General features: G+C 37.5%; 1 protein-coding gene across 1 annotated transcript; it reads left to right on the forward strand.

Moving 5' to 3' along the window:
* Positions 1–1,586: 1,586 nt before the first annotated feature.
* Positions 1,587–5,923, forward strand: rnf7 (ring finger protein 7). Its single transcript, XM_041796359.1, has 3 exons — positions 1,587–1,808; positions 1,961–2,008; positions 5,486–5,923. The coding sequence occupies exons 1-3, from the start codon at positions 1,643–1,645 to the stop codon at positions 5,602–5,604; spliced, it is 333 nt and encodes a 110-aa protein (XP_041652293.1). The 5' UTR covers positions 1,587–1,642; the 3' UTR covers positions 5,605–5,923.
* Positions 5,924–10,273: the final 4,350 nt, after the last annotated feature.

Genomic DNA, 10,273 nt, shown 5'->3' on the forward strand with positions numbered 1-10,273 from the left:
CTATTTAGACTGAGTGATAACAGTTTGTATAATTTAAATTTTATCCATGTTAGCTCAGGAGCAGATTTGCAGGTGAGGGGTTTAATATCTGAGCAGTGGTTCTCAACCTTTTCAGCCCGCAACCCCCAAAATTAAGGTGCCAGTGACCGGGGACCCCCACTGTACCTGAAGGTGGCAGAAAACAACGATGCACATCCAAGAATAGTCATGTGCAGACAAGGCCGTCTATTAGGAGTGAAAAATTGGGAGAACTTTCTGGGACCCAGCCAAACTGGGGGCCAGCAAAATCATGGTCCACTGTAAAGTTATGCTGTGGTATTTTATATTTAACCTGAATAATAACCTCTCTTATCAAAGAAACACATTCATTTGTGTAGTAAGTAGCCCTCTCAAAAATGTTAATCCTAAACAGAATTAAAATACGTCAAAAATAGCTAAAATGGGTTAATAATCGCAAAAAATGGTGGGAAAGGTGGTCAAATTAGATTTTAAAAGTAGCAGAAATGGGTTATAAATGCCAAAAATTGGGTTAAAGTGGCAAAAAATAAACAAAAAAATTACAAAACTGGGTTAAAGTGGCAAAAATGGGCATATTAAATGGTAAAAGGGGATTCAAAAAGGGCTGAAATGGCATTAAAGTTGCAAAAATGGGGGAAATTTGGTGAAATGGGATGAAAATTGAATATAAACTGGCAAAAAAGGGATAGCTGAGACAGAATTAGTAAGAAACAGGCAAAAATAGGCATATCAAATAGTAAAATGCGGCTTAAAAAGTGGTAAAAGGGGCTAATAGTGGCCATAATATGTCAGCAGTGCCAACAATAGACAGATGGTTGGAAGATTTGGTTTAGATGTGGCAAAAAAAGGCAGAAAAAAAGTGGTAGCAAGGCTTTAAATTGACGAAAAAAATGGGTTTTAAGTTGCAAAAATATGTGTAAAAATTGGCAAAATTGGTGAGGAAAAGTGATGAAAACAGGTTAAAATTAGGCAAAATCGGTGTAAAGTGGCAACAGTGTAATTCAAAAATTTTCTTAGTTTTTTTTTAAGGCATCTGGAGACCCCCTCTCAGTGTCTCGTGACCCCATTGGGGGCCTGACCCCAACGTTAAGAAGCCCTGCACTAGAGAAGTGCAGCAAAGCTAATGATTATACAGTTGATATCAAAATGACCCAACATTCACTGCAAATCAGGTTTATTGTGAAAATTTACAGACCTTCAACCGTCTGTAATTAACAAACCAAACAAAAGGAATTGAAATAGCTCAAAACAACTATTTTTCTGGACAGTTTTTTGATATTCTATTATTTTTGAGACAGTAGCTTTTCCATTGTGTAAACTGTAAACCGTAATCATCCAGATTAAAACAAAAAGACGTCTTAACATATTTTACCTTGTTATAATGAATTTAGAATATGTAGAAGTTTTACTTGTTCAATTAAATTACGGGGGAAAAAATAACTTTTGCAGGATATTCTAATATTTTGAGATGCGACTGTAAGACAGGGAATAATTCAAACAGCGCCCCCTGTCGCCGTCAAAGGGATAAGCCGTTTGTTAATCCGTTAGCATTAGCATGGCTAAACCCGTTCCTCCATGTTATTAGCTTAGCCTAGCCTAGCCTCGCTAGCCTGGAGCAGCAGAGATGGATGACGGGGACGAGCCGAGCTTAGTCCTCTCTCACGGCACTGCTTCAGCCTCAAAGTCCTCCGGGGACAAAATGTTCTCCCTGAAGAAGTGGAACGCTGTGGCCATGTGGAGCTGGGACGTGGAGTGCGATACCTGTGCTATCTGCCGGGTCCAGGTGATGGGTGAGTCCGTGGAGATGACGGGGTTAGAGGGGGAGCTGAGCCGGGACACGACCGGCCGGCTAACGGGGCTAACCAGGCTAACAGACTGGCCTGTTAATCTGTACGTAGTATAGTCTGCTGGTAATTCTAACGTGTTTTCTCTCCGTTTACAGACGCTTGTCTCCGATGCCAGGCGGAAAACAAACAGGAGGACTGTGTCGGTGAGAAACCCGGACTAAAATGACCCAGACAGAGCACGGATAGGGTAGTTAGCCTCCGTCAGGATAGCCATAGGAACAGTTAGCCTGTCAGTGAGGACAGGGTTATTGATAAATATGAGTACAGGAGACAGAACCGGGTTATTTTGAGCTTAAAACACCAATACACAGAGCCATGTTAGCTGGATCAAACACTATTGATCAATCACTGATCAGAAATCATGAAAATGGTTATCAGACTAATCCAGCTGGTTTAGATTCATGATATACTGTTATGATATAATGTAACATAATTATGGCTGCCAAAAGATGGACATTTTTAATCGAGATTAATCCCAGATTCTGTTGTTAATCGCTATTAATCGCACCCTTTCTGTCCCATTCTAAAATCCCACTATGTTGCATTTAAACCTGTTTTTCTGTCATTTTAGGTTTTTTGCTATCTTAAACTAAGAGTAACTGACTTCCGGTTTCTGTTAAGACCTGCGTTATACTAGATTAGAGATTTTAACATGATCTGAACCACAGAAAAAGGAACTTTTTATGAACTGAAAAGGAGATGCGAGAACTGTTAAAAATAACTGTTTGATAACAGAAGGTCTAGATGACCTCTGACCTGTCTACTGAGCTGTCTCTAGGTTATTGAAACTGAAGGGAGACACTGCAGTGGCTTCACCAAGTTTGTTGAAGGCAAAATCAAAGCATGTGATTAATTGCAATTAAAAATATTAATGCATATTAGTTAATCACAATTAATGCAATTAATCTTGACAGCCCTAAACATAATTTAATGAATCGTGTGACTGTCCTTGTGCCAAATTCTGAATGAGCCTTTATAGAGTAAATTTCTGAATTTTTCAGTGCTTAGACACACGTGGCCAGTTTGTTTGACACACAGTAATTTAACCTGTTTACATTAAAAAACACACACTCCTGTTTAGGGCTGAAACTAATGATTATTTCTTATGTCAACTAATCTATCAGTAAATTTTCCGATTAGTTGATTGATCATGGTTATTTGGCATACTATTTTGGATCCCTATTTTACGTAAATAGTAGCAATTTAAATAGTAGCAGTTCACCTGCCTTGCAGGTTACAAATAACTAAAGGATAGCTTTCTTTAAAGTGACTGGTATGTCCATAAAAATAAATAAAGCAAACAGCCCATCCAAAGTCCAAAAGTACAAATAAAGCTTAATGTAAACTAATCAAACTTCCAGCCCAAGTGACTGAACAGTAGATTATAATTTCTTTAAATTGCAGTGCAGGAACGTGAGCATGTCAACATGTTCTGGTGTGAGGCTGGCTCTCTTCTTAGAGTAGTGAACTGCAAGTACAGATGAGTTTTTACCGGGCGGTATTTGATTTTACCAATATCAAAAACAATAATACGATGCATCGATGCTTGAATTTCCGTGTTGACTAATTTTTTATAGTCGACACAAATTATTATGGCGACTAATCATTGCAACCCTAGCCAGCCCATTTCTTTATCAGAACCTCCAAGTCAGCTTCGATCTCATCGACTAAACTCAGACTAAGAATATTTGTGGACTCCCTTTTCCCATGATGAAGACTAGACTAAGAATAGCTAAAAATACATTTCTTGTGCTTTAAAACTCAGATGAAAAGTAAGAGTGTTTTTTTTTCCATCAGGTGACTGGATTTTTAATATCCATGATATTTCTCCACTGTGGATATGTATATCGGTGTGTTTATCAGTACATATTAAACTAATTCAAGTAAGGTAACTTTATACCCGTAGTTAGATTTGATTTACAATGAGTGAGTCAGCCTCCTTCCACACACGATCAACATCACAGGACATGACAAAACATTATAAAGTGACCGCATTGCTCAAAACTGAAGAAGAAAGGGGAAGCCCTACAGTACTGTGCAGAAGTTTTAGGCATGTTTGGGCCGAAATTTGAAGCTGAAGTAAGGCGTGTAATGGCGAGTACGCCCACCTGAGGGCCCCATCAGGCGGGAAGGAGGATTGACACAACCCAGGTCCTGCTCTGGATGTCTTTGCACATTACCTAGGGCATGGGAAAATACTCTGATGAAAACAAAACAAAAAACAGAGCTTAAGGGCGGAGTTATGGGTAGATGTGGTGCTTAAACATAGCCTAGGGTGCTGATAGGGCAGGTAGGAGGGTTGCCACAACCCCCTGGTTGTTGTGTGTATGTGCCAAGCACCTGAAAACTGTTGGTGGTTGCTGGGCATATTACCAGGGGTGCAAAGGCCTGGACAAAAGAAATGCTGTTAAGCTTGACGTTGGCTGCTGAGTGACACGTACATGTCAAATGTGTCGACACTGACTCTGGCCGCCCTCCCTCCTCTCTTCAGCCCGGGGTTGTGGAACATCAGGACCTGTGAAGAACCGTTAGCGCTCTACATGCCTAAAATTTGATGTAGGAGAGTGTGGCGTTTGTTAAGCTTGCTTCAACTTTTCTGTTTGTTTCTAGAATTTGTCAGTGTCCTTATGAAACGTCTTTAAATGTGTAATAGCAGGCGGAGACGCTCTCAGGATCAGTGTCTCTGATGGTCAGATTGATGGAGAGAAAACAAGGTGTCTGGCCTTTACCTGGGGCAAAGTTTAGTTCCTTTCCTAGTCTCTTTTGTTGATTTCTTCCCTCTCTGGCCCATCATCAGACCTCTCTGTTCTGCAGAAGGATGTTAATCGAATGTGCATAACCTGTGTTCATCGATGTCATAGCAGGGGTTAATGTAGACTTTTTGGTTGGGGGGCCAGGCCCTGATTTGTGCAGGGGGGAAATGAAGTTTGTGTGCACACAGATAACAGATCATCATGAATTATAAAATTTAACTTTGTTTTTAAGTACATGGAAAAAACCTACTAGAAACAAATATAAGTAGTTTTGGGTGTAATCTTCAAGTTCTACTGGACTAACGCATTTAAAAAGCTAAAAAAAAAAACAAGCTAATAGAAATTTTCTCTTAGTTACTTGGAATGTTCTTTTGTCTTCATGGTGTAATAGTAGCCAGTAATACTGATTAACCAGCGACTGGACCTTCCAGACACACGTTTCTTTATACTGTAATCACTTGATCCCTGTTCCGCTAATTGTGACACGACTGGCTGAGGCTGGACCTCTGTTGAATTAGGTCAGTCACTTTAAAGGGGGTGAATATTTATGCACACGCCTAGTTTAACTTACATATTTTTATTTAATCTACATTATTTTGTAAAAATCTGTTTTCACTTTGGCATTAATGACTTTTTAAAGTAATTTTTGGTTCCTAAAGGCCAAACTATATTGACGACGATTGATTTATAAAATCAGTAAACGGGGTGAATACGTTTTATAGGCACTGTAACCTTAGATACTGAATAAAAACTCATCTTGTCTGTCAGAAAATCATATCAGAGTTTATTGTCATGGTATAGTAGAAACCTTTGATCCTGAATGACCGTCTCTTCCGGTTTCCTGTCTCTACTTCCTTCCTCTTGCAGTCGTCTGGGGAGAATGTAACCACTCCTTCCATAACTGCTGCATGTCTCTGTGGGTGAAACAGAACAACCGCTGCCCCCTCTGCCAGCAGGACTGGGTGGTTCAGAGAATCGGGAAATAAGCTTCATCCCAGGCCGTCCTATCGTCACACAGGGCCTGTGATGGACTCGGCAGTGGACGGAGCCACCTTTGACACCCGCCCTCCTCCTTCTGATCGCATGTTTGGGCAGCTCTGCCTGTCAGAGGAGGACGATGGACAGAAATGAACGTACCACGGACCGCTGGGTACTGATTGATTTAAGAGGATGAAGAGAAGGAGGAACCTGGCTGTGGTGATTGGTCTCTTTAACTTCATGTTATTATGATCTGTGGTGCTGTGAGCACATCCTGAATATGTGACTGTCTTTATAAAATAATAAACAAGTGTTTATGGATGTTAACAGTTTCTCCTCCTGTAATTTAACAAACATGGAGCAGCAACCACACAGGTCAACCAATAGAAAACTATACAAGAGAAGATATAGGATAAGATAGGATTACAAAAAAGGTCAGAATTCAAACAAGAAAACATGGAGAAAGCATCAGCCAGGAACAAAGCTTTATTTTATTTAAATTAAATCATAGAGTACTGCTTTGACACAGTTGTATTGGAGTAACATTAGACCTGGAGGAGGATCAATACTTTGACTCCAGTCATCCAGTCGCTGACTTTATCCCCAGCTGATCAGTGCATGGTTAAGTTAACCTTCCTGATCTCAGCCAATTAGAGCCAGGTCACTGTTCACTTAGACTGTGGCGTCCAGTCTTTAAGTCTCCCCCTCCTTTGGCACTCAGAGTGATCTAGCTGGCATGTGGCCACGTTGTACCACTGGTTCTTGTTAAACGTGCATGGTTCGTTTGGCACTGATCCAGCTGTAGGTTTAACCTGATCAAAGCAGTGACAGCTGTAGTCAGTGTTCACAGTACTGAACAGATCAATAACTGATTCTTTAAGGTCATAAGAGAGGTGAAAACACTGTCAGGTTCTTAAAATGGACCATCACAGCCTTCAGACACTGAAGAGGAACTGAGATTTTAACATCAATATATGATATAATTATAACATGATCAATAAAAGTCATAATGAGTAACATCTTTGTTAAATTTGGTACTAAAACATATTTTTACTTTCACAAGCTTTGAAGGCAGGATTCTCATTGGTTTGTGGAAAAATATTTGATATTTTAAATCTATTAAGTTCAGCAAGTAGTAAATCATTATCTCTTATTGGATTTATTAAGGTAAACATATACTTATTTAATTTATATTTATATAAATGACTATAAAATGAATTGATATGATTTAATATATTTATAAATTAATATAATAAAATATAGAAATAACTAGTTATTTTATAGTTATGCCCATTTAAATAAATGTTGATTATGTAAACATACATTAATTAAAAGGTAAATTTATATCACACTAAATTAAATGTTTAGATTTATATCATATAATTATATTAATTTATATCATATTTACTAACAAACTTACATCTTAATAAATGCTCAGTTATATGTTAATATAATAAAATTTGAATCGATATTAGTATGATGTAATTCTATCTGTATAATCAAATATGATATGAATTGATATAATTGGTTTTATGATGCAAAGCATTATGTTTGTTTAATTAAATTTGATATAAATTGTTATAATTAAGATACAATATAAACTTAAACATTTAATTTACTATGATATACTAAGTTAATAAAATTAATTATATGAAGCACATCTATAGGTTTGGATGAACATGATTTAATCTGATATAATTATATGATGCAAAGCTTTGTGTTTATATAATCAAATTTAACAAAATGATAGAATTTGTTATTAAATGTAGTTATGTATGTTAATCAAATTTTTAAAAATTAAAGCATCTGTTATATGATGTAAATCTATATGTTTATAAAATAAATTTGACACAAATGGATTTTTTATAAAATTATATATGTATATAATCTATATGAGAATTTTTATAGTATTAAATTTGATAGAAATTGTAATTATGAAATGTTATAATTCTATACTTTTAATTTAAAATTATATAAATGTGGAAAATGAAACTATGTTGTTTAACTATACTTTTAATTAAACATGATAATAATTGATAGAATCAATTCTATAGAATTAACTAATAATATGTTGTAATTATGTAACGTTATTAACATGTTTATATAAAGGAATATGATATTAAGTGATAGAATTTATTTGATATAAATCTAAATGTTGAATTAAATTTGATATAAATTGTTATAATATCATAAGATGTAAATCTAAATATTTGTATTAGATTTGACATAATTTGTTAAAATTTACTATTTGATGTAAATCTATTGGCTTAAATTAATTGGAAATAAAACCTCAGTGAGTCTGAAATGTTTGCAGGATTTTTAGGTCAGCTGAGTGTCCTCACTTTCAGAAAAGAGCTAAACTCCGTTATCTTGTTTAGGAATGTAGTGAGAGGTAAAGACTGATCAGGATAAAGCACTTAGTCATGACGCTAATGAGTGGAAGGTCGCCGCATCAACCATGCAGGGGGAAGTGAACAGGAAGCTGGCTCTGCTATCTGGTGATTTCATCATAAGAAGAAAATTAATGCCACCATGAACTAATGTCAAAGTGACACCAGATTTCAACAAAGTAATGCCAATTAAATAAACATATATAATGTGAAATAAGTGATTGCATTAATATCCTGTCCCTTTAAAATGACTGACCTAATTCAACAGAGGTCCAGCCAATAGGTGTTAGTAGTGCTACAATTAGTGAAATAGGGATCGCCTGAGTGCAGTGAATAGGTCTCAAGTGATTGTAGTATAAAGATGTGTGTCTGGAGGTTCAGTCACTGGTTAATCAGTATCCCTGGCTACCATTACACCATGAAGACAAAAGAACCCTCCAGTCAACTTAGAATAAAGCTTAGAGAAAAGTATAAGACGAGATGGATAAAAAAAAATTCCAAGGCACTGAACATCCCCAGAGTTCAGTTAAATATATATCATCAAGAAATGGAAGGATTATGCACATGTGTAAATCTGTCTAGATCAGGCTGTCCTCACAAACTGAATGGACATTGAGAAGGAGACTGGTGAAAGAGGCCACCAAGACCCCTACAAGACACTACTCTGAATGAGTTACAAGCTTCAGCAGATGAGGTGGGAGAGACTCTGCAGACAACAACTGTTGCTGGTTCTTCACCAGTCAAAGATTCATGAGAGAGTGGCAAAGAGAAAGCCACTGTTGACTAGAGTTCACCAAAAGACATGTGAGAGACTCCATGGTCAAGTGGGAGAAAGTTCTTTGGCCTGATGAGACCAAAATGGAGCTTTTTAGCCATCAGACAAGACACCGAACACACCATTCCAGATGTGAAGGACAGTGGTGGCAGCATCATGCTGTGGGGATGCTTCCCAGCAGCCAGCCCTGGAAAGCTTGTAAAGGTAGAGGGTAAAATGAATGCAACAAAATACAGGAAAATCCTGGAGGACAATCTTACTCAAATTGCAAGAGAACTAGGAAGAACCTGGAAGATTTATTACCTCCCGCAAGGAGGTTGTGTGATCAGGTGGGTTTGTTTGTTCGTTTGTTTATTTGTTTGTTAACAACATAACTCAAAAAGTCATGGACGGATTTTCATAAAATTTTCAGGAAGTGTCAGAAATGGCTCAAGGAGGAACTGATTAGATTTTGGGACTGGTCCGGCTCACCGTCTGGATCAAGGAATTTTTTAAAGGATTTTTTACTATTGGGAGATAGGGCTATAGGCAGAGGTCTGCGCTGTTACCACTTTACAGGAGATAGCGGACATGAGTAACTTATTCAAAGTTTTGGAGTTTATAGAGTTTGAAAGACACACGCCCAGTCAAGGAGATGAGTCACAGCGTAACAGAGAGAAAGACAGCGAATTGTAGCGGGAATATTCACAATGCTGGGAGGAATAGAGGAATATTTACCCTCTGCCATGACTTTCAGCCATCCGGTGAGACCATGGGTGCTTCCGCCATGACAATCCACATGTAGTGAAGCCAATGCTTTGCCTCTCCATGTCTCCACCCCACCGGGGAGGGAGTAATTGGTGAATTAGATTTTGGGAGTCATCCGGATCACCGTCTGGATCCAGGAATGTTTTTAAAGGATTCTTCACTATTGGGAGATAGGGCTGATGGCGGAGGTCTGCGCTCTATGAGTGCTTTTCTAGTTTTTTAATGAGACAGTTACCCTTTACATACAGAGAAAGCTACAAAGGAATGGTTTTAAGACAGGAAGATGAATGTTCTGGAGTGGCTGAGTCAAAGCCCAGACCTCAATCCAGCAGAAAATTTGTGACTGGACTTGAAAAGGGCTGTTCACACAGACTCAGGTGCAGCTTCTAGATATGGGGGTTATATTACACATTTTTATGTTATTGACATTACTTTGTAGTTAATGTTTCATTTTGACAGTGAGGATGGGGTTTTTGTTCATTTTTTTGTAAAGGAAGCCAAATTACATTGACCATGGTTGATTTATGAAATCAGCGTAAAGGTAAATCATCCAAGGGGGATTAATTCTTGTTATAGGCACAATAATTCTGTGTTCATATCAGAGATCTCATAAAATTTTCATTTAGCTGATCTCAAAATGTGATTTAATGTATTCCAGTATATTTTGTATTGACTGAAAAATGCTGAAGGATTAGTAAAATAATCCTGATACATCTTATTCTTATAATCTAGCTTCTTTTTCTAATCCATGCAGGTTAAATTAGC

Source organism: Cheilinus undulatus, linkage group 2 (genome assembly GCF_018320785.1).
Source record: "Cheilinus undulatus linkage group 2, ASM1832078v1, whole genome shotgun sequence".
Lineage (NCBI taxonomy): Eukaryota > Metazoa > Chordata > Actinopteri > Labriformes > Labridae > Cheilinus > Cheilinus undulatus.

Bases quoted from the DNA above. Each gene is read 5' to 3' on its own strand.
- rnf7 (XM_041796359.1), top strand. From the start codon at position 1,643: ATGGATGACGGGGACGAGCCGAGCTTAGTCCTCTCTCACGGCACTGCT. The intron at 1,809-1,960 runs GTGAGTCCGTGG...CTCCGTTTACAG, and splicing joins CTGCCGGGTCCAGGTGATGG to ACGCTTGTCTCCGATGCCAG. The intron at 2,009-5,485 runs GTGAGAAACCCG...TTCCTCTTGCAG, and splicing joins CAAACAGGAGGACTGTGTCG to TCGTCTGGGGAGAATGTAAC.